This window comes from Perissodus microlepis, chromosome 18 (assembly GCF_051167445.1).
Source record: "Perissodus microlepis isolate ML-2025 ecotype Zambia chromosome 18, ASM5116744v1, whole genome shotgun sequence".
Classification (NCBI taxonomy): Eukaryota; Metazoa; Chordata; class Actinopteri; order Cichliformes; family Cichlidae; genus Perissodus; species Perissodus microlepis.
Window position 1 is genome coordinate 22,203,451 of NC_140478.1, and position 23,929 is coordinate 22,227,379.

Genomic DNA, 23,929 nt, shown 5'->3' on the forward strand with positions numbered 1-23,929 from the left:
GTCAGTGTTAAGTGGCTTAACAAACAAATGAAAAACATAATTCTGAAAGCAGTCAGGTACAATAACTGGATTGAAAGTGCAGGAAAATGCCAATATAAGGCCATGCATTCATTTCCAAGGCAATGAAAGAGCTTCACAGAGCCTAGAGAACTATTGCTCCAAACTACTTTATAAAACTATACGACAGTCTTTCTCCTGGGTAGCAAAATATGAAGAAATAAGTGTGATTTAAGACTCTTCCACAATGTTTATTTACAACAATCTCTATATACTCTTTTAATACAGAATATCCTCAATTGTACAAGTTATCTTTTGTACGAAATGTTCTGATTGTACTCTGTGACGATAGTGGGTAGATCATTTCTGTTTGTACTTCTTCTTGGTCAAAAGCCTTTCTGACTCTGTATTACTCTGTATTGATTGACCCCTTTGCAAAGGAAAATAAAACCTCACAAAGACAACTTGTTTGTGCGCATTTCAATTTATTTTAGATTTCCTGAACAAGGTTAAGATTTTCCTTCACCTTTAATAATTTAATTTAAAATAAAAATATATAAAATATTTATAAATACATATTTCAAAATAAATTATTAATCCATTAATAAATGCTTGATTAAACTTTCTATTAAAATCACATTTTTAAAAAAGAAATGTTCATAATTTTTTTTAAAAATACATTTTTAAAAAAGCAACGTAAGTAAATTATTTCAAAAATCAAAGATTTATTTAAAATGGTGATTCCACTCCTCATTTTCAAAATTATTTCCTTATTTTGCTCTTCGAATAGCAATTATATTATTATATATAACTATTACATACCTATTACTACATAACTAATATAACTATTACCTCAACTCAGGACTGCCAATTGAATTGATATGAGTTCCCATTGATATGAATTCCCATTGTTTAAACATCAGCACAAAAACCTAACCCTTGACCTGAGTCTCTTTCCAAAATTCAGCAACAGTGCCACACGTCGCCAACAGCTCCACGTTTTCTCCCTCTGTACCTGTATTGTTCCATCCTGCAGCACCAAAAGAAAGCAAGCAACGTCGGCCTTGCCCTAGCAGCACCTGTACCTATCCTCCCCTTTAGGTCCACATATCATAAACTCATCATCGTATTCTTATCGTATCTTTGGAAAATTCTGTTTTTTAGGGTGCTGAATCCAAAAATTATGCCAATTTACCTCCGTCACTTACAATTTTCATTTGCAAAACATTAGGAGTTAAACGCTTAATTAAACTAAAAAGTCTCAACCTTACTTTTAAAAATTTGTTTAAAAGTTTTGAAAGAAAGCCTGACGTGATGGAGTTTTAAAAATATTTTGAGGTTTCAGTGAGTAAAAAACTATAAGAAACTCAATCAAAAAAAAATCCTACGCAGTTCTTTGGTTGCAAACCTGTGTTATCAGCCATTATTATCAACTGAGTGAGTGAGCACACGTGAGCCGTTATGCATTTATACAGCAGTATTTCACATACCATTGACAGACGGAAGAAGTAGTAGTTCCTACCAACTTTTTAGACACTCCCAACTTTTTAAAACATCAACATTTTAATATGAGAATCAATTCTAGAACATAAATATCTGGTATTGGAGGAAGTGATATTTCAGTATTAATCCGCACACCACTGCCAATCAGAGAGATGGGATAGCTAATCTGTTAGCTAGTGTAGGAGCTAATCCGGTAGTTAATCTAAAAGCCAGTTCATTTGCCAATTCAAAAAAAAGATTTTAGAAAATCTGTTATTTAATTGGTAATTTGAAAATGTTATTGTATGAAATTAGGCTTTTATTCAGGGTATTTAATTTACTATTTAGTAATAATAGGTACAGATATTTCATTTTGAAATACTTATTTGTTTGTTGTTTATAGTTTTAATTAAATTATTGTACAACACATTTATTTAGTAATGTTTAAATAAATAACATAATTAAAACATAAATTCTTAAATGAATTCAAAAGTCATTATTGAGATACAAAGTTTTTATTTTGATGCATATGGTAGGTATGCACCGGTACAAGGATTAGAATGAAAAAGGTGTCCAAACAAAAACTTTAAAAGACCTATTGTTCAAGGCCAGATTATGAAATTACAAGAAAATTTGAAGCAAAATATAAAGAAAGAGAGTTGGATTCAAGATTTTTGGACAGTATTTATTTACAAGAATAAATTAGTTTTACTGATGTACTTTTAATGACCCTAGCTCAAATAAATCTTGCAGCTGGTAAAACTGGGTCCATCTTGCATTTTGAATGAACAACATTTAGGCTAATTTAAAACAACAGAATGTGTTATTTTTTTAAATTGTCTAAGAATGTGTAATAAGTTACAAATAGTTTTCCTTATTAATTAACTCTAAAATATCAGTAAAAACTTAAATGATAAAGATGTCAGAAGAATTTGCTTTCCTTCACTGTCATTATTTTGTTTGTTTATTTTGTTATTAAAAGTCGTTACTCACACACTTTTTTCCAGTGAAAGTGTGATTCTGTATTTTGATACCGGTTTTGTAATTTTGCTGGGAAAATGCCTACTGGGTTTATTTACCAGATAGTTTTTCACATTCTGAAACTGAATACAGGAGATGTGTGTTTTGCCTCTGTGAAAGCACTAAAGAGGACACTCAGATAGTCTATTGACAGTTCATGAATTCAAATTGCTCTGAGAGTAATCAGTCATGTAGTCTGAGAAAAAACGTTATTACAGCATTCTGTGAGTCTTTGTGTTCTCTTTGTGCTTTGGCTTTAAAAAAAAAAAGGTAAATTAGAAATATCAATTTATCTGATTTTGCAAAACATGAGGATTTTTGCCAGAACAGACAGAACATTTTTTGTTGCTATTTTTTAACAGCATTTCTAAGTATTCTGTTATGTTATACAATGTACTATATTCAGATATTACAAAACTCACTAAGTAACTAGTCACAAAGTCACTGAAATAAAAACAAATAAGCAAAAACAGCACCTGTCTTAATTTTACAGTTAACATTGAGCCACAATGGCAAAGCAAGCAGTTAGGATTTAACTTTTTCTGTAATGTACAGTCTGAAAAAAACAAAACAAAGAAAACCCTTTGCTTATTGCTTATTAAAGCAACAATCAAACTCACACGCGTCATCATAACCAACTGGTCGGTAATATTGCCTTCCATTATACACATATACGTGTCGGCCATGAATAACACATTTATATAAGTCATCAAACGATTTGCATGGAGGCAGGATTTAAGGACATTTGCAGCATCTGAGGCAGGAGCCCATGTTACTCTCCTTTGGTACTTGGTTCCCCATTCTTGATTGTGGATAGGGCTGCCACGATTAGTCGACTAGTCACGATTACGTCGACTATCAAAATCGTCGACGACTGATTTAATAGTCGACGCGTCATTTGAAGCTTTGTAAGATCACAAAAGACGCAGGAATAAGTAGTAGGATTTAAGAGTGTAATAACAGACTGAAACAGAAGATGGCAGCACTGCATGTACAAGGATGCCAGCTGCCGTTAAACCCCGAAGAAGAAGAAGTAGCTCTGTCCCAGAATTCATAGCGCGGCCCAGCGCAGCCCAGCTCATTTTCCAACAATGGCGGCAGCTAGTTAGTTTTAATATTACTCTTATTATTCTTTCGGGGTCACAAAATAAACGTTTAACATATTTTCAGGCGAGAATGTAACTGCGTAAACCTCAAATATCTGCTCAATTTATCAAGACATCACATACTTTCAAAAGTGCTCCGACGTTTTCGGAGACGTCTGTTACCCTCTAGCTCGATAGCTAGCCGGGGGCAAGACTCACTAGAGCCGGTGAGCACACCGGACTTCCGGCAAATCGTTTTCAAACCCACCGCCGTCTTTCGCTACTCAGGTTAAATATATATAAGTCACTTAGATAACTTAAAAATGTTATTGTTTGGCTTTTTTTTTTAGTATTTTATTTGTTCCTGAGTAAATCGGTTTGGCTGAGATTAAAGTTATAGTTTTTACACAGCTGAATAAATGTCAAGCAGACAACTGATTATCAGAAGCATGAGATGCTCGAGAATATACTCCGGTGTCCCGTTATATTTTAGATAGCAAGGAGTTTATTAAACTTCACCGAAACAATCTGCAAATTTCATTAAAATTTAACAAACAATCATCTTGTCTTTATTTTTAGTTAGCACATACCTTAAACACTTAAAGCTATAAGCTAATGATAGTTATATAAGAGCAGATGCATGCTGGTGCAATAAGCTGTACGTTTTACGTCCAATGGATGCATGATCTGGTTAGTCGACTAATCACAAAAATAATCGGTGACTATCAAAATAATCGTTTGTGGCAGCCCTAATTGTGGATTTAGTTTGTTTCTGAAAAATGAAAAATTTATTAGAACGATGTTTAACATAACAGCTCTTTAAAACTTCATCAAACGCTGCACTGAGATCATTGGGGCCAGGACAAGCACAGAGATGAATACACTAGTGCCAAATCACAAAAACAGTTGCCCCACAACAATCAGATGATCCCCATGAGCAAGCACTTGGCAACCATGGGAAGGAAAAACTTCCAGGAAGTTCCTTCCAGGCTCAGGGAGGGAGCGTCATCTGTTGCGAGTAGTTGGGAGTAATAGGAGAAAGACAGGACAAAAGACGTGCTGTGGAAGAGAGTGCGAGATTAATAATAACTAATGATTAAATGCAAAGTGGTCTGTAGTCACACAGTGAGTGAAAGGTGAATAAGAAGAAATACGCAGTGCATCATGGGAAGCCCTCAAAAGCCGAGGCTTATTGCAGTGTGACTAAGGGAAAATTCAGGGTTACTCGATCCAGGCCTAACTATCTGCTTTGTCATAGAGGAAAGTTTTAAACCTAATCGTGAAGGTAGAGAAGGTGTCTGAATCAAAACTGGAAACTGGTTCCACAGAAGAGAGGCCTGAAAGCTGAAGGCTCTGCTTCCCATTCTACATTTAAATATCTTAAGAACCACACGTATACGATCAGTCTGAGAGCAAAGTGCTCAATTAGGGTAATACAGTACTGTGAGGTCTTTAAGATAAGACTGAGCCTGATTGTTCAAGATCTTGCATGTGATGAGAAGCACTTTAAATTCATTTCTGCACTCTAAGGAATGACACACTGATGTTGGTAGCATTATGTAAATGTTTTATGTTAAAACTAATGCCACCAATTGATTTTTAACTTTAAACACAAGTATGTGTTTTTGAATTTAATTAACAACATAATATTTCAATACAACAAAATGCAGTAAATTAAATCCAACGTACAAAGTTCATTTAAAATGAAGAGCACTTTAATTTAAAGAGGATTGTCCTAATAGGCTCTCCGTACTTCTGAGTTTGCACATGTGCAGTGTGGAAGTTTGATCATCGCCATTTTCAGCTGAGACTTGCATATGCTTAGTATCCTGGATAGAATCCATCGCCATCTGAGGATTATTTGGTAAGTACAACAATTTAAGGATGACAAATTTGATTAATGTATACTAACTGATAAACATCTGACACTTTTGGGAATACTTTTGCATTTTTTTTTAAAATAAATGATGCCTGGTAAATTTTTTAACACTCTAGCTTGTATACCTCTCTCACGTGTTAGAAGTATGAAGACATTTAACAAATATTGTTGAACCTGCTGCGGTGTAATTTTCCAAAATCTTTTGCGATTCCTGTTAAGGTGAGACTTGCCTACTAAGACCTACAGTTTTAAAATTACTCCCAACATCTACCGCACCTGCTCCCTGACATCAGTAATGGCCACCGGGAGCGCCAGCGATCCTGTAGTTTGAAGAATGAAATGAATGTATAGTGTATTTTAGAAATGTGCCTCAATTAAGTTGCTACATTGTTTGAAAGAATTCGACTCCATGTTGATTTCTACGGTGGCCCTGAGAGGCCAAACGGACTGCAACTTAAGAAAACACTTGCAAAAAGAAAAATGCTGCAAAAAGAAAAATGCTGCAAAAAGAAAAACGCTGCAAAAAGAAAAACACTTGCAAAAAGAAAAATGCTGCAAAAAGAAAAACGCTGCAAAAAGAAAAATGCTGCAAAAAGAAAAACACTTGCAAAAAGAAAAATGCTGCAAAAAGAAAAATGCTGCAAAAAGAAAAACACTTGCAAAAAGAAAAATGCTGCAAAAAGAAAAACGCTGCAAAAAGAAAAATGCTGCAAAAAGAAAAACACTTGCAAAAAGAAAAACACTGCAAAAGCACACACAACACAACGGAAATGTTTCTGGGGAGACAATAACCGGACGGACCAGTTGCACGAACCAAAACATGCTAACAAGTGCACTGGGACTGGGAGACACTTCAAAGAAGTGGAAGCGGAGCGGCCAAAGAGTAAACTTTCAAAAGTAAGTACTGAATATTATGTCACTTATTTATGTGCAAATGTTTAATAATGAAGAACATTAAAACATTACTGTTGGCCACATGTTATGTGACATTAGCGATGTTTGTACTTTCAGCGTTTACTTTGTTTTAAAGCCTTTACTTTATACGCCGTTCGATAGTCGACCTTAATCTTACAGAGAATCTGATGATTTTGTGGATAATTAAAGTCAGTCATATATCCACAAACACAACAGGCTGAAAGTCAGTGATGCTGCTCGGTTTGCAGTCCTGAATATCACGGCACAAGCAGGATTCACTGTACTGTTAATGTTAGCTATGTTATATTGCTGCCTCTGTTCGGTGGTGTCGAGCCAAACGGACTTTAACGTGTGTTTGAACGAGCTGACGGTTCACTCGTTAAGCTGAAAGAAAGATGCTTTAATCACAGCAGTCACACGTGTCCACTGTACCATCTGGGAACTCTTCTTGTTTAGCACTCGTAATAACACAAACACTAAATCCTCCTTCTCTTGTGCTGTTTTGTAGCAGTGTATACACCTGAGACTGTCACCTGTCTGTCTGTCCTGCACTCTCTCTCTGTTTCTTTCTCTCTGATTGTGGAATAAAAGTATGAACATGTTGCACTTGTGTTTGAATCCTGCAGCTTATCACACATTTGATTTCCATGTGTGACAACTGCAAGTGTCCAGAGTGAGGACAGACTGAGGGACCCACTGCTGCACATCATCTGTGAGGCTTTGCACCCCTGATGATCCACCAGGACAAACTCAGCAGTGTGTGAGGAAGAGGAGGAGGAAGAGCCAGCAGCAGCTGACAGATGGAGAGAATAGACACTGTTCCCTGTTTGTGAAGGACTGCTAGAAAAGTTTAAAATAACTAATTGTCTGTCCTGAATCAGTCTTATTAGGTAATTTTCAAATAATATTATCATTCCAGTGTTTTCAGTGTGGGAGAAAGTACTCAGGGCCTTCAAGTTACACACTATGAAAGGCAGAAACAAGTTTAATATTCAGAAACCTAAAGTATGTATCAGCAGCAGAATGGACCTAAAAATAAATGTTTGTTTCAGTTCTATGAAGCTTTGAGTATTTTGGATTAGTAGTACTGCTGTGTTTGTTGCATCATATTGTTGTAATTGTTTATATGCTTTATATATTCTGAGGTAAGTTGATCTATAGTGTTACATCATATTTTATAAGGATGTTATGTGTTTGTATACTTTCTGCCCAGTTTGACCCATTTAGCAGACGTCAGCCTGTTTAAGGCTCTGATATCTATTCTGTATGACTTAAAGCAGTTATGACATGGTCTGATTTTCTCACCCAATAAAGGAATATTTAATATATCAGTCTACTCCTCATTCTATCAGAAACAGTTTTCACAGCTCGTACATTTGCTTTTTTACACATATATGTAAGCATTGAGCCAAATTTAGTAATGCCAACATATTAAACGAACAATATTTGTCTCTTATATATAATACATCTATAGATACACTCTCAAAGATACTTGTCTTTAAGTGAAGATTTAAGGTGATAAGAAATATAAATAAATGCAACTTGAATCTTTACTGAAGCTCAGTGTTTGGTACAGAGTTCATGTTCACTGCTGTAATAACTAATAAGGATTAATATAATATTGGCCATATTATATTTACATTACCAAAGTGAGATGACTTTAGTCTCATGAACAACATTAGCTAATTGTTATTTACTCGCTAATCTTAAATGACTGTTCAGTACAGAAATGAAGCCCAACAATCATGTTTTACAGTCCTGTGGTCTCAGCCTCAGATACTTATCAAATCACACAAAGCTCATGTAGAAACAAATGAACAAAATATGTTCTCCTTCATTTCTGTCAAACAAAGCTGTATGAGACGTTTCCAGCTGTTAGTATCATGGTTGCTAGGCAACCTGGACAGCGCAACGGAGGCTAGACCGTCCCATTTCACAAGCCTACAAGCCTCGCACTTCCGGCCTCAGCGGTCTTTGAGTACGCGGCCCTTGAGGACCGTTAAGGCTGCGTACTTCAAGGCTGCAGACCCTGAATTGGGACACAGACCCTGAATTGGGATACAGCCATACATACATGTTTTGGTTCGTGCAACTGGTCCGTCCGGTTATTGTCTCCCCAGAAACATTTCCGTTGTGTTGTGTGTGCTTTTGCAGCGTTTTTCTTTTTGCAGCATTTTTCTTTTTGCAGCATTTTTCTTTTTGCAAGTGTTTTTCTTTTTGCAGCAGTTTTCTTTTTGCAGCATTTTTCTTTTTGCAGCATTTTTCTTTTTGCAAGTGTTTTCTGAAGTTGCAGTCCGTTTGGCCTCTCAGGGCCACCGTAGATTTCTGGTTTAGTGTCAAACGCTGGGATTTAGGCGATTAACAGTTTGATTTGTAAAGTATAAGACATGCGTTCATCTGTTGTCATTGAAGTGCAGAATAATGTGTAATACTGTTATATATAATGCATTTAACTCCTTGTATCAGTTTCCATTGGCTATCATCGCTACCGAAGACAGGAAATCATCAAAGACATGCCATTCATTGCAGGGGTCAAAAACAGATGGCCTGCCCTGTTTTCAGAGACTGAGGTAATTCTTACTAACTTTGTTATTGCAAGTCATTTTCATAAGAACTTGTATTTGAAGAAGAACAAAGTACTGTAAATTGTTAATTTTAAAAGATACAAAATGTGTTTGACTGAAAGTTGTAACATTCTCGCATGTGGCCTCTAATAAAATTAATAGAGAATACTCTGTAGTTGTAATTTTTAATGTTTCAGGTTGTTGCAGAGTTCGCTCGCATCACCATGGTCCCTTTGTTGTCGACTTTCATGGCCAAGCTGGACCACTACGCTGACCACCTTCTTAGAGTGTTCAAAAAGAAGGGGGGAACAGCTAAACGCAATATCAACTTAATCATGGCAGCCATGGATGGGGTATGTATTTTAGTTGACCTTGATTGAGCTCTGAAATTATTTGAATGCTTCTTCAACTTCTGTGTCTGTCATTAATCAGATTTTTTTTTCAACTGAATATGTGTATATTTGAATATTTTGTAGATACATGTGAATCAGTGACATGCAGTCAAGTGAGACACCTTAATGAGAAGTAAAATACTAACAAAAGAGAAATTAAATTTGTACACTAGATTTTAAATTTGCTTTCTGTGTGATTTCAATATTTTTATGGTCAAAATTGCTGTCATTGCGGATTTTCTGTTCAAATTCAAGGTAAAAAGCTGAGAGGAGGCAATGATGATGCTGTGTCTCACCACGGACACACACATGCGCAATCCCACTGCTGTTTCTCTAAATCGCCAACGTACATGTTTGATTACACATGTAATACAGATGATGACTTGATGCAGACTACCTAATTTATTTGACGAATGTGTGTTACGTGTTTAATGTTATTGGTCATAAATGTGCTGCAAAAATGCATGGAGTGAGGCTGATGGAGGGCAGTGCTGAACCCTAAAGGCAACATGTATAAAAGGTACACGTATATGGATTCACAGTGTAATCACATTACACTGAGAGCACCATTGACACAGTGGATAAAGCAGCGCACTTGGGGAACATCAGTAAATTTCACAAAGGACAAACTGACACCAAATCAGTCCTAAGCAATGAGACGCACCAATTTTATTTCAATGGATATCCTATTTATAAATTAATAAATTGATGTAAAATGAATGATTTTTCTATAATTGTTTCCAGGTCATTTGACCAATTTATTTACTACACACAAAAAATGAGACACACCAAACCTAAATAAATTTTAATGCATCTTCTGTAGGGCTGGGCACTTATTGCATCGTTTATCAATATTGTGATAACACACAAATGATAGACTGCTTTCAAACCTCTAAAAAAATATATGATAATTTAGTTGAGACTATTACTTCCATTAATGTCAAACTTATCATCAATTCAACAAGATAAATAACTGCTGGTTTGTCTAAATAGCACATTTGCTAAATTTAATTTGCAGTATTTGTATTTGTGAGGCTGCATTGATAGATTTATAGGCAAAAATACTATTATGATCTTTTATTGTAACTCTTATTGTTAAGAAGCTTGGAAAGAAAAGCGTCTGGACTTCTTTAAGTTGCTTGAAGACGTTTCATCTCTCATCCGAGAAGCTTCTTCACTGAAGAAGCTTCACTTTTCTTTCCAAGCGCCTTAGACTACGATGACCTGGATGACTGAGAACCTTCACAGACTTATTGTTATCGCAAAAAATACCACAAAATGTCATGATAGGATTTTAAGTCCATATTGCCCAGTTCTAATCTTCTATTTAATTTTAATATTTTTAGGGGCACAATTATTAAATATATTGTTGAACAATCTAGAATTGATTAAAGCAAAAATGAAAGCTTTCACGTAATGTCAAAATTGAAAAGCTTCGATTTTTGAGTTCATATATTTGTTTATCTGACTCAGAGGAGTCAGTGCCTTACCAATCATGAGCCTCACTGCACGTCACTGATGTGAGTTATGAAACATTGCTTAATCACTTATCTGGATTATGTGTTAATATTTTTGACTTTGTTTTGTAAAGAGGTTGAAAGGAACCAAAATAGGAAACTTCTCTCATATTGAGTTCTTATCTCCACCAGAATCCCAGCGTTGATGTTCGACAGGAATGCGTTCTAAAAACTATCTGTGTCTACTTAAAACGATCAGTTATTTTCCTTTTTTTAATTTGGGATTGGAAATGGAAGGTGGACTTACTTGTCCATATGTATATGTATGCAATTAACTTGTCTTTTTCTTTTATTTTTATTTAAAGGACGTGGATCTTGGAGCAAGCAGAGAAACGGAGCAGCTGACTTTGGGAGTCTATGTTGTCAGACATGAAGGAGCAAACTCTGCAGATACACCTGAGGACATTGGTGTCATCATAGAAGGATGCACTGTGCTGCAAGCTCTTAGTGATGTGGCAAAGGGTTGTGCCCTCCTGCTTGGACTAATCTACAGTCTAAATCTGAGCTACCCAAAGCACCTGAAATACACATTTGAATTTCTTCAGAAGGTGCTGATGGAGTTGGATGGGAACAACCTATCCATGAAGGTGCAGGTTCTGAAAAACAAACTGCTTGAGTGAAACAGCCTGCACTGAACTATAGAGGACACTGAACTTTAAGGTTCTCGAACCCTTCTCCTTGCACTTCATAAACTGTTCAGTTTGAATTGCCACAAGAACTTCTGCAAGGCCTTTCACTTTTCTGCGTTCTTTGTTCTTGAACCTTTACCAACATCCAACTACACTGAAAAAGACTGCTCCTAACTTTGGACTTCAGTTTAAGTTTTGAAGCAAAGGTTATTTTTCTAAATATGGACAAAAATGACACAAAAGTAATTTCTACCTGCTGTTTGCAGGGCTGTATTGTGGGCTTTTCATTGTAGCCCAATCAAGTTTAAATTAAGGCATGTTAATGTTAAAAATGTTGGAATCACAACACTTTCCAGTTTTAATCATTTGAGTTTAACATGACATTCTGTATCTTGTCTTCCTGCACTTAAAATGCACTTAAATATATGTAAAGGTTGTTTAGGAAAAAAGATCTAGAAGCATTTGAATTGCTCAAAGTGTGCTTCACCAAGTTTTACACAAAGTGTTGTTAAAGTTAGGTTAACTGAATAAACTTGTGTTCGATTTTTTTTAATTTACAAACTTAAATAGAGTAAGTTGCAATTCTGTTAAAGTGATTTAATCCTATATTTTCAGTAGAGCGTGTTTTGGGTGAGTAGATTTATCAGATTTACTTAAAATTTGTTGATCAAATTAAATGTATCATACATTTTATATTTCACTAACCCAGTTGTGTGGAACCGGTTGACATAACTGGGTGGAGTAAATACAACATTTTATTTCTTAGAGTGTGGAAGAAGAGACAGCATCGTGGAAGGGCAGGCCACTGGACAGCAGGTACCACCGGCAAATAGAAGAAGTGCAACTTAAATGGTGCCAACCAATCAGTGTTTTAAAAAATATCACATTTCCATTCATTAAGATTTTTAAGTCACTATCAAGCTTGATTTAAAAGTGGAATGTCCTTTTCTGACACATGGTCAAAAGACCACAAGGTGTGAGAAGAATGTAAGAATATTTGTCCTACTAATCATATTTAAAATGGCATCAATGTTTAAATAAAAATTACTTGTGTGTGTGAAGCTGTAGAAAGCAGCTTTTCAGGTTTTAGAAAGTGTCTTTTATTTTGCACGTTAAAAAAATGTTTTTTTTTCTTTTCCTCAGGGCAACATTGTGCAATAAGGGATACTTCTTGATGGCAGCCCAACATTTGGATATCTCAAAAGAGACCCACAGCTCCCATTCCAAATCAGGATCTCCGGTTAGACAATACAAGTAAACAATATATGACAACCCCATCATCCCCAACCAGTTGGGGCAGATGTCTCCCTTGCATGAGTCGGGTTGGACAAATGATTTATTCCTGCTTTTCCTTCCCACTGTTGCCAGTGCTCGCTCATAGAGGATTATCTGATTGTTGGGGTTTTCTCTGTATTATTGTAGAATCTTTACATTTCAATATAAAGCACCTCAAGGTGACTATTGTTGTGACTTGGCGTTAAATAAATAAAACTGAAATGAACTGAACAAGGAAAGGGAAGATGCAGGATTCCTGGGTGCACAAGATCACAAAAGTTGCTGTATAATGTGCACCTCTGTTTCACAGCACAGAAGAACAGTTTTCTGAAGTTTCACACAGAGTGCCTCACGACATGAGAGTAAATATGACATGACATAGTACCATATGAACCAAAGATTGTATCAAGTCATATTTGTAAATATGTTTCAAGTGTTTTTCAGTTCTTTGTTTCATAATTTGTTGGAATATTTTCATAGCTAGATAGACAGATAATATTACACATGTACTCATGTGAATAATAATGGAAATGAATGAACTAAATACATAAGAAAAGAAAGGAACACCGACAAGAGCCTATAGTAAATTTATAGAGCTCTTCTCAGAAAAGCATATGTGTTTGGCACAACAGTGCATTCAGATCATGACTCTGATTGTAAAAGCTGCCAGACGAGACCGTCATCTACATTAGGGGGGACTAATGTTGAAACAGAAACAAAGTGACTGGTACTTTTTTGTCATCCTCAGTTAATACAGCCTATGTTCGGAAGCCAAGTCAGACATTGTTAGAGCTTGTGCTCCACCCTGCATCTATATGACAGTGTGAAATTTCCAGCTACGGTTGTTGGCTATGCAGCTGATGGTACAGTTTCTGATCGGCTGATCAGCAAATACACAGGAGAAGCCAACAGGTCAGTCATAACCTCACTGTTTTTCACTGCACAAATCACAAGTTAAGACCCACAGTCCATGATGCTGTAGTGCATATTACATACATATTACAGTATACACATTACACAATCACTTCCTCTTTGTTCAGACATTTATTTACTTGATGTCATGTTGTGCAGCTCTATTTGCTTTAAGATATTGAAATATTTGTGAAAATGAACTTATATTAAAAAAAATCTGAAAAAAAGCTCTGTCCAGCAATCTCTAGGAACATGGTTGTAACAGTTGAATAAATATACTTACCAGTCTTTCAAGAGTCGCTTGAACAGTTTGTAAATCTTTGATTAAAAAAAACACAAAAAAGTTTCAGAACAGAAAAATCTGTGTCAACAAATACATTTATAACAATTTAATCCTAACCAGAAAAAGGAAACTAAACATATAACCTTAACCAGACAGAAATAGAGTGATAAAGTAGGCTAAATTGTTATCATTGAAATTATTTTAGCTTTAAGGGGAAAAAATAAAAATAAGTAAATAGCAGCTCATATCCCATTTCTGCTTCAACTGCCAACTCAGCTCATCTAAAAGAGGAAGCTAAAGCATCCATCCAAGAAAAGGTAAGCACTTTAACTACAATAACTTCATCTGAAAAGTGCTGAAAAAAATACATGTGGAAACTGCTTTATCAGGATCCACTGCCAGAATAAAGAATAAATGAAGAATTTGAAGACAGACTTCTTACCCCAAAAGTAGAGCAGATGACATGCTTTGGTCTTTCAAACAGCGCCTTATAACAAGAACCAACCCCTCCTCGTTGTAACTCAGTATGTCGCTCATGTAAATCAGCAGTAGAAAATTTATAGCATTAATGGAAATAAGAAGGAGAAAATTGATAACATTACCAGAAATGAGCAGAAGTAGATTAATAACACAGAGAACATTGCAAAGTAATGCAAATAACATCATTACATCATTATCATGGTTCAACTGTGAAAACCGCCCTGGACACGGATGGCTCTTTTCAACGTCAGGTCGCTGGTAAATAAGACCTTTGTGTTAAACGACTTTTTCTCCACCACAAGCCTCGATGATCTCTTTCTGACGGAGACCTGGATTCGCCCTGGTGAGTCGCTTCCTTTTTCTGAGCTTCTCCCCCCGGACTGTGTCTTTTTTAGCTCTCCGAGGCTTACCGGCAGAGGTGGTGGCTTAGCCTCGGTCTCTAAATGTAAATACAAAGTCCGACAGCTACCCTGTTCTTCCTACATCAGTTACGAGGCTCAACTTCTGGAGATGACCGCCTCGCGAACTTCTCTAATTGTTTTGGTTTACTGGCCACCTAAATATAATAAGACTTTTATTCACGAATTTGCTGATCTTCTTGGTTCAGTTATTTTTAAATATGACTGTGTGCTTATTATGGGTGATTTTAACATTCATATCTGCTGTAACGACGATCCATTAGCCAAAGACTTCCTTGCATTAACGGACTCTTTTAATCTTGCCCAGTGGGTTAATCAACCAACCCATGCAAGGGGCCACACCCTCGATCTGTTTTTTTCATATGGCTTGGAAATTAGCATTAAGGATATAAGCAATGTTGGGATTTCTGATCACTTTCCTGTTATCTTTGATGTTAACTTATGTACTTCTGAACTTCACCCTGATGCTCTCCTACGCCCTACACGTATAATTAATTCTGGAACTGTGGAGAATTTTTCAATGTCTCTTTCGAAACTTGCCTCTTCCATTCCTGACTGTTCCCTGGCTTCCACGATTGATGACTTTGCTAGCACCTTTTCTTCCACATGCTCCTCCATCCTCAATACAGTTGCCCCTGTTAAAATGAAGCACCCTAGATCCTTTTCCCAATGCTGGCTAAACGCTTCTACACATGCCTTGCGACGTGTGTGCCACCGGGATGAGAGAAGATGGAAGAAAGATAGACTCCAGGTTTCTTATGATATCTTGCGTGCCAGCCGGTTGCAATTTCAACTTGCTGCTAAAATGGCCAAAGCTGCCTTCCTATCTAAAATTATTCTTACTCATGGTCACAACCCCCGATCCCTCTTTAATGTTTTCAATTCATTGGTTAACCCCTGTCCTGAAATGCCACTGGCGTGCTCTCCTTCTCTCTGTGAAAATTTTTTAACTCATTTTATTCGTAAAGTTTTACATCTTAAGTCCTCACTCCCTTCAGTGTCGAGTTTTATTCCCACCCCTGGTTGTTCATCATCATTTCAGCAGTTTGAGCAGGTGTCACTCCATACTCTCAAGCACCTTATTGACCAATCAAAGGACACCTCTCCTGCTTATGATATCCTTCCATCTCGTTTAGTTAAGGATTGCTTCAGCGTAATTGGACCCAGCATCCTATCTCTAATGAATATATCTCTACTTGCAGGCTCTGTTCCTTTAGCCTTCAAACACGCTGTTGTCCAGCCCGTTCTTAAAAAAAGGAACCTTGATCATAACTATCTTGGGAACTATAGGCCGATCTCTAAGCTTCCATTCCTGTCCAAAATACTGGAGAGGATCGTTCTTTCACAACTCCAGCCGTATTTGGATACGAATGCCATTTATGATAAATTTCAGTCTGCTTACAAACCCTGTTATAGTACTGAAACGGCCTTGCTCAGAGTCCTCAATGATCTCCTTCTGATTGCTGACTCCGGACGTTCTTCAGTCTTGGTCCTACTAGATCTATCCTCGGCCTTTGATATGGTAGATCATAACATCCTATTAGCGAGGCTTGAACACACAGTTGGCATTGGAGGTGCCGCCCTAGATTGGTTTAAGTCATACCTCTCTAATAGGTCCTTCTCAATCAATTTTGGCCCTTATTTCTCCTCTGCTGCACCTGTCTCCTGCAGCGTGCCCCAAGGATCTGTCCTTGGCCCCCTGCTCTTCTCACTGTATATGCTCGCCTTAGGCGCAATCTTTGAGAAGTATAACATCGCACATCATTGTTATGCCGACGACATACAGATGTATTTCAAGCTAACTGATGATCCCTCTATGTCTTTGTACGGCTTTCGCGAGTGCATGCGTGAGGTCAAAAATTGGCTCGCAGGTAACTCTCTTATTCTAAACGACAGGAAAACGGAAATTATCGTGTTTGACAGTAGAGTCCCCCGTAGCCAACTCCGTGACGCCCTCGGTTCCTTTAACAGTTTCCTCACCGACACTGTTAGTGACCTGGGTGTATTTTTGTATAGCTCTTTTAAGTTCGATAAACACGTGTCTTCTGTTGTTAAATCTTGTTTCCATCAATTGCGTCTTATTAGCAAGGCCAGACATTATGTTCCACATAGGGACCTTGGAAAGCTTATCCACGCCTTTGTGACATCTAGGTTGGATTATTGCAACTCACTTTACTTCGGTCTAGACTCTACTCTCCTCCATAGACTCCAAATTGTTCAGAATGCCGCTGCTCGTCTCCTTACTGGTAGTGGGCGGCGTGTCTCTATTACCCCTGTCCTTGCTGATCTGCATTGGCTTCCCGTTAAGTACCGCATTCAATTCAAAATCTTGCTGCTTACCTTCCGAATTATTAACAATATAGCGCCAAGCTACCTCATTGAGCTACTTAGATCATACACCCCTACTAGAGCATTAAGATCATCTTCCCAGTCACTCTTGGTACTGCCTAGATCTCGGCTGAAGACTAGAGGTGACCGCGCGTTTGCCTTGGCTGCACCCGATTTATGGAACAACCTCCCCATCGCTATACGCGAGTCTGATTCCATCCATTCCTTCAAATCGCGGTTAAAAACCCACTTATTTAGCCTCGCCTTTTCTACCAGTTAACGCTTGCTTGATAGTTAGCTTAACGCTTATTCTTATCTTCGGCTTATTCTTAATTACTTTTAATTCATTTTTCATTTTTTTTGACTGTTTTATCCTCTACACTTAGCCTTCTTTTATGCTTTTATATGCAATTCTTTTGCCTTCGTGTGTTTTAATTCAACCTGCATTAAACCTGCTAGCACGTTTTGGTACCTTGCCATAGCCCTCATCCTTCCCTGTTACTTCATCTTACCCTCTTGCATGTTAAGCACTTTGGTACACCACTGGTTTTTAAATGTGCTATATAAATAAAGTTTGTTGTTGTTGTTGTTGTTTCTTACGTAGCGACCAATAGCACCATTTGCTTGGCCTTTAACAATACAGTTGTGTTGACAACTTGTAAAAAAAAAAAGAAACAGTTCAACTGGAATCAAATGCTGTGTGGGTCCATGGTGTTCACAGAAATATTTACAGTAATCCTGGTTTTGTTTTCTGACAGAGACAGAGGTCAGCAAAGCCCAGGAATAGGACTGATTTTCCCATCAGGAATCTGTAGTGTATTAAGCCGTGGTATTAGCAACAGTCATTGAAATATTAATGTTTCAGATGATAAATCTAACACATAAAAGCCAGGATGGGAGAGTTTTTAGGTGACCTCTGAAAACTGACTTATCTCTGCAAGCGAGGCTGTTCCTCCAGCACAGGGTGCTTCAAAAACCCTTGACAAAAATCTGACTGTCCTATATATATAATAGACACACAAAACACTCCAGCAGGGAGATGGAAAATGCTGTCTAAATCTTGCTGGATGTTGCTGGTAAACACATTAGCAGAGTGCTTCTTGTTCACACTGACACATGTGGACGGTGACTTTTAAGAGCTGCCCTGGCAACCTAAAAAGGGAAAATGAAATTGAAATAAGATTTCCATAAAGAGCATATTGGAATCAATATTCAAAAAATTGATCACAAATTTATTTAAAAAATCATTGGTTCCTCTTTTAATTAAACATGAATATATTCCTTAACTGTAAGTTAAGGTGTGATTTGATGTACATTACCCACGACCCTGGGTCTTATGACCCAGCGTTTTGAGTTTTATTTTTATGTTTAAGTCCTTTAGGTTTTCTAAGTTCATTTCAATTATGCCTAGGTTACCATTATAGTTCTTTGTTATTAGATCCCCCTTGTGTCTTCAGCCTGTGTGTTAACTCTCCCTTGCCTTTCACGTATTTCATGCTGCGTGTCTTGTGTTGTGTCTCATTATGTGTCATGTTTTATTTTGAAGAGGTCTTGTGTTCCTACATTCAATGTGTTCGGTTTTACTGTCGCCCTGTGACGTCGTTATGTTCATTCATATCAGCTGTTTCCCCATGTGTTTCTACTTCCCCTGATCACCTCATGTGTGCATTTAGTCTGTGTGTTTCCAGTCATTTGTCATCAGATCATCTGGTAAGTTCACGACATGTTTCCAGGTATTTCCGTGTTCTTGTTTCCATGTTTAGGATTTTTTCATGATACTTTCTAGTTTCCTCCCATTTTAGGGCTTTGTTTAGCGTTGTCATTGATTTTGCCTTTTGTTTTGTACTTATTCATCATCCACAATAAATATATTGCTTTCTGTTAAAACTCAAGTTTTTGTTGTACATTTGGGTCCTCTTCCTCACTCCATACTCTTGGCGAAGGCGGTCGGACTTTTCTCCTTTCCCTTCATTTATCTTCCCTGCTAAGCTTCTTGTGTCCTTGTCTAGTCTCGTCTATTTTCCTGTTGCTTGTCATGTGTTTCTATGGTGTATTAAGAGTTTTTCATGTTCATTCATCATTTTCTGTTCTCAAACTGATCTCCCTGTTGGAGCTCAGTCTGGGGGGAGTTCTTCTTTCTCCTTGTCTTTCCTGATGTTGTTTATTTTCTATTGTTCGGTTCCAGGTTGCTGCTCGTGTGGCTGACGACCAGCTACCTAGCCTGACCTGTCTCCCCAATGTGATGTTTGTGTATTGTATGTACGGTCGGCAAGGTCAGTCTCTCAATTGCCCCTCAGGGATAAATAAAGTCCTCTGAATCTGAGTACAGTCTGCCTCAGCCAGACTGTGACACATCCTTCATGTACCCAACACATTTGTCAGGGCCATCAGGTAAATATAGGAATAATCTCAATCGTCTCCACACCTGAATAAAAAAAATACTGATATTTACGATTAGCAGATTCAACCGATGCAGCCTGACTAAAATCCTAATTATAAATGTTCAGCACAGACAGGTACTGTTTAATTTTTAGTGTTAACCTAAGGCACTGATCATGTATGATGTATTTGGATGCATGATGTAAACTTTAAGTTTTTAGCTTACTCAGGTGTGCCAGCAGGAAAGGGGGTCAATAAACCAGGATCCTGGGGTTTCTCATGCAGGATTAAAGGAGCCAGACTTTGTTCAGACAGGTAGGATTGTATTTTAAATTGTCCCTGGGTCAGTATGAGTATCATACAGTTTAAATGAAGCACTGGAAGTAGCACATATTTGTTATAGACAGATTGAAGCTAATCAGGATGTTTATTGTGAATGTGGCTGTGGTTAATCATTTTACTGGTAATTTGATTAACTAGAAACTTAAATAGTGACAGAAGCAAATATTTCTGTCCTGACATCGTTTAAATAGTAACCAGTTGTACTACAATATGCTAACCTTTACACAATATCTTTACGCTAGCACCATAAAGATAACACATAATAATACTGACAAATGCATCTCAAAGCTTTTATATCAGCACTCGTTGTATTACTCTAGGGTTAGAGTTTAAGGTTAAAGGGAATGTCCACAATTTTGACTTTTTGTAGGATATTTATTAAAGCAGTTTAGCAGGAGCAAAGAAAGAGCCATACAAATAACCATAATAATCCCACAAGAAACAAATCACTTGAATTATATTTATCTAATTAACCTACTGCTGATTTTGTTCTGATCTTTAAGAAGAGAAAGATTGAGAGGACAATGGGCATATTGGTGGAGCGGGGGGTTGGCTTACTGGGCTTAAACCTGGGTCATTTTTTCAGAAGCATGGGGTCTTTTGGAGTGTAATTTGTTTCATAGTTAGAGGCCTGACTGACAACTGTATAAAACAAAAATTACACACAATATTCGAAGCCCATAGCGCATAGTTGTAAATTCCCCCTAATTTTGGTATGATCCGAGCTCAGGCACTAGGTGACTGAGCACAGCACTTACGCACGTGAGTGAGGGGGGAGAAGCTGCTGTCTGCGAGTTTGCTGTAGGAGAAGTTCAGACAGGCAGACAGAGGAGAGCTTAAGTTGGACCAGGTATCAAAGCAAATCATTCGTACTGTACAAATAATGTAAATATGACGGTGTATCACAAAAGATTGATATCCAAGTGATAACTTGACCCGTATTACGTTACTTGCTCTTCGAGTGAATCAACAGATGGCGAAATGAAAAGCCGAACAACAATGCTGTTTTAGCCTAGTCTTAGCTTACATGTGTGTTTATTTCATATTTTCAGTTGTTACCCTCCACGGCTAAATAAAGCACTCTAAATCGGTTTCAGTTATGTAATGATATACAACAATGGACATGAAATTTAAATCGCATATCCATATATTTCCTTCATATATCATTCAGTTTGTGATTTTACTTCAATTAGATTTACTATTAGTTCAGTCTCACATGAACATCCATTTCAACACAATTTAATCAATTAAATAGAAATACTTGTTAGTTACATTATACTCAATATAACTTCAAATTATACATATTAGAGTCAGAGATTCTCTGAGATCAGTGTCCTCTATATTTGTACCCTATATGGAATCTCAGTAAAAGTCCTATTCTTCAAATCATTTCATAGATTATATTTTCTTATTGCAAAATCAGCAAAATTGCATCTAAATTATGATTGTGTGTTTAACAGTTACAACATAGCAAGAATAACATTTTTCTTATTTAGAATCATGTGTACTGTTCATGTGATTGTTTCATGTTGTCATTTTAAGCTAAAAGGCTGGATGTCGAGTCCTTTTGCACTCTTTTAGATGTAGGAAGTAAGTCTGGGGAGAATCAAACCCTTTCAGTCCCACCTTTCTTAACCCATATTCCTATGAAATGTGGCATCTGTTTTTTCTCAAGCTGTTGTTTTAGCTTGTGGGTGAGATTCTTGTGGTTTTTGATTCTGTTTTTCTTTCTGTCGCTCCTCTATTATTCCTCTCCTCTTCTCATCTCTTATTTAAGCTTTTGAAAGCAAGTTGTGCAGAAGTATATATAATTCGGCCCTTCTAGTCTGTAGTATTCCCCTCCATTAAACACGTGTACATGTAAGTTTTTAATCGAATGTTTCTCCAAGCTGTAGCATGGTTGCAGCGGTTTAGAACACTCCTGGCAAGTCAGGTGATTAGCCGGGTTAGATTCCCTTGGTACTTCGTTTCCCATTTTTGATCTTTTCAGCCAGGACGTGTTGGTTTTCTAGACAAAAAAGGAAGAAAAAAGCAGGATGACTTAATGATCGCAGACTCCTCTTGAAGGACATTAAAAAAAATGTCCTGACCTCATAAGAGACGTGGAAGGCCCAGGCTATTTCATTTATGTGTTGATGTGTATACTGTGTCTCTATTCAACATAGATAATCAATATATGCATGAATCCTACAGCGTTTTTATTGGTGATGCTAAACAAGCCAACAGTTCTGTTTTGTTTTGATATCGCTTTCTGTCTTTTCTGTAGATGCCAGGGCTGTATGACCCCTGCTTATATGGAAATGTTTTTTTATGTTGCTGATGTTCATTTAGAGAACCCATGTTTACCAAATGAATCTTTTGAAAAATCAGTGGGGTTAAATACTACAGCTTTCCAGTGGAGACTTAAGACCTCTTCACTGTTTCTATCCTCTCAAGTGGACTCAGCATTGAAGCTCTAATATTTGTAGTCGTACTTTTCTGTTAAAATACTTTAAAATACTTACAGTCAGACTAAAATGATTAATCCTCCGCTCCAGCCAGTTCAACTTGGAAGGTCGAACTGTGCCTAAGCAAAGAAAAATGTCCTGTCAGATATGACAATGCTACAGCTTTCAAATACCAGAAGCAATTATCAAGTCACTGGGCAAAAGCACAGTGCAATGCAAATATAACACCATTCAGTCTATGAGCCTTAAGACCTATGGAATATATAGGAGAAATCAGTATGTTATCAAGTATTAATGAAGGGAGAAAAAATTGGCAGTCACTGAAACAATATGGAAAAAAGAAAACAAACATGTTAGATTTACAAAAAACAATTAAACAACAAAAACAAAACAAGAATTTCTTGAAAATCCTCTATGAATATTCTTTGGGCTATAACTTACACAGAATTTTCTAGAAGACCTTCTACTGAGTAAAATCTTTAAAGATGTTAAATTACCTTCAAATAAAGATTTTGAAGGTGGAAAAACAGTCACCCCAGCAATGTCCAATGGAAGTGAAACTAAAGAGTTTATCCCAGGGTTTATATCTGTTCACGTTCAGGAGTGATTTGAATAATATGTCAGATATGAGGAACTACGTTTGCTTCCTGTTACTGTGAATAATTCCACAACATTCCTTGGAAGTTGTTTCTGTGAACATTGTGTTATGGTTGATATTTATGTTTCTTAAGTCTTTCAAAAACCAAATATTGTAATGGTTTGCGGAGTGAGTGGATCCCAGGAGCAGACTCAGGCGAGGAGACCACAACTAACTTGAACAAAAAGCAAGCCTTTTATTTCGGCTGATAATCAGGTCAACAAAACAAGGCAGTAAGCACAGAGGCAAAACTAAACTGAAACCTAAACTGGGGAACACTGAAAACTCAGAAAACTTAGACTTAACTATGAAAACTAGGAAGACAATGACAAGGGGACTGTGAGAACTATGAACAGGACTTTGTGAAGGAACATAAAGGAACTATGAACTTATACATGAACAAGCAACATAAACATGACCTGCACAGAGTCCTAAAACCTGGCATGACATGAGGGGTGGAACACAGGACTTAAATACACACATGAGGTTATCAGGGGAAATGGAGACACCTGGGGAACAGCTGGCACAAATGAACCATAATGACACCACAGGGGAAGCTCCCCTGTGGTGTCTCCTGTCTGCAGGAGACATGACAGATAAGACTCACTAACCTCTAAGGGAGAATTAACACAGGGATGAGACACAAGGGGAATCCGATAAACCACAAAATATAACTGCAAACTAGGTCTGACAGAATGTAACTAGACAAACTGAAAAGAAACTAGAATACAGATGAATAACAAAATATCATGAAACTCACAAACACTGGGTCACATGACCCAGGACCATGACAAATATTGAGTATTCCAGGTCAAGTTTAGGTCCCATTTTTACTGAAATTAAACTAACCAGTTTATATTACTCCTTTTTCACACAATAGACACACCACTACTATACTGTGGTGGGGTTGTGGTTCTATCATATGAAATCATGGTAGCGAAGATGAA

General features: G+C 37.1%; 1 protein-coding gene and 1 long non-coding RNA gene across 5 annotated transcripts; one reads left to right on the forward strand and one right to left on the reverse strand.

Annotated features, from left to right (window-relative positions):
• The first annotated feature begins 1,933 nt into the window (after positions 1 to 1,933).
• LOC146367852 (uncharacterized) lies at positions 1,934 to 13,955 on the forward strand. Of its 4 annotated transcripts, none has more exons than XR_014797637.1 (4): positions 1,934 to 8,948; positions 9,140 to 9,295; positions 11,157 to 12,296; positions 12,624 to 13,955. XR_014797637.1 is itself a non-coding variant. In XM_084913165.1 (4 exons), exons 2-4 carry the CDS (start codon positions 8,892 to 8,894, stop codon positions 11,469 to 11,471), a joined length of 528 nt encoding a protein of 175 aa, XP_084769291.1. In that variant the 5' UTR covers positions 1,934 to 6,360; positions 7,005 to 8,891; the 3' UTR covers positions 11,472 to 13,955. The 4 variants fall into 4 exon arrangements, 2 of the variants coding, with proteins under 2 accessions (XP_084769291.1, XP_084769290.1); XM_084913165.1 differs by having other exon boundaries at positions 1,934 to 6,360; positions 7,005 to 8,948; positions 11,157 to 13,955; XR_014797638.1 differs by having other exon boundaries at positions 10,984 to 13,955.
• A 6,310-nt stretch (positions 13,956 to 20,265) lies between these two features.
• On the reverse strand, positions 20,266 to 22,893 carry LOC146367853 (uncharacterized). Its single transcript, XR_014797642.1, has 3 exons — positions 22,843 to 22,893; positions 22,403 to 22,464; positions 20,266 to 21,906 (listed from the first exon to the last, which is right to left on the reverse strand). It is a non-coding gene; the product is annotated as an uncharacterized LOC146367853 (long non-coding RNA).
• Between the last annotated feature and the right edge of the window lie 1,036 nt (positions 22,894 to 23,929).

What these genes read in the sequence shown, in the direction of transcription:
- LOC146367852 (XM_084913164.1), top strand. Translation starts at nt 8,892, where the DNA reads ATGCCATTCATTGCAGGGGTCAAAAACAGATGGCCTGCCCTGTTTTCA. An exon ending in CCCTGTTTTCAGAGACTGAG is followed by an intron (nt 8,949 to 9,139) that starts GTAATTCTTACT and finishes TTAATGTTTCAG; the next exon opens with GTTGTTGCAGAGTTCGCTCG. An exon ending in TCATGGCAGCCATGGATGGG is followed by an intron (nt 9,296 to 11,156) that starts GTATGTATTTTA and finishes TTTTATTTAAAG; the next exon opens with GACGTGGATCTTGGAGCAAG.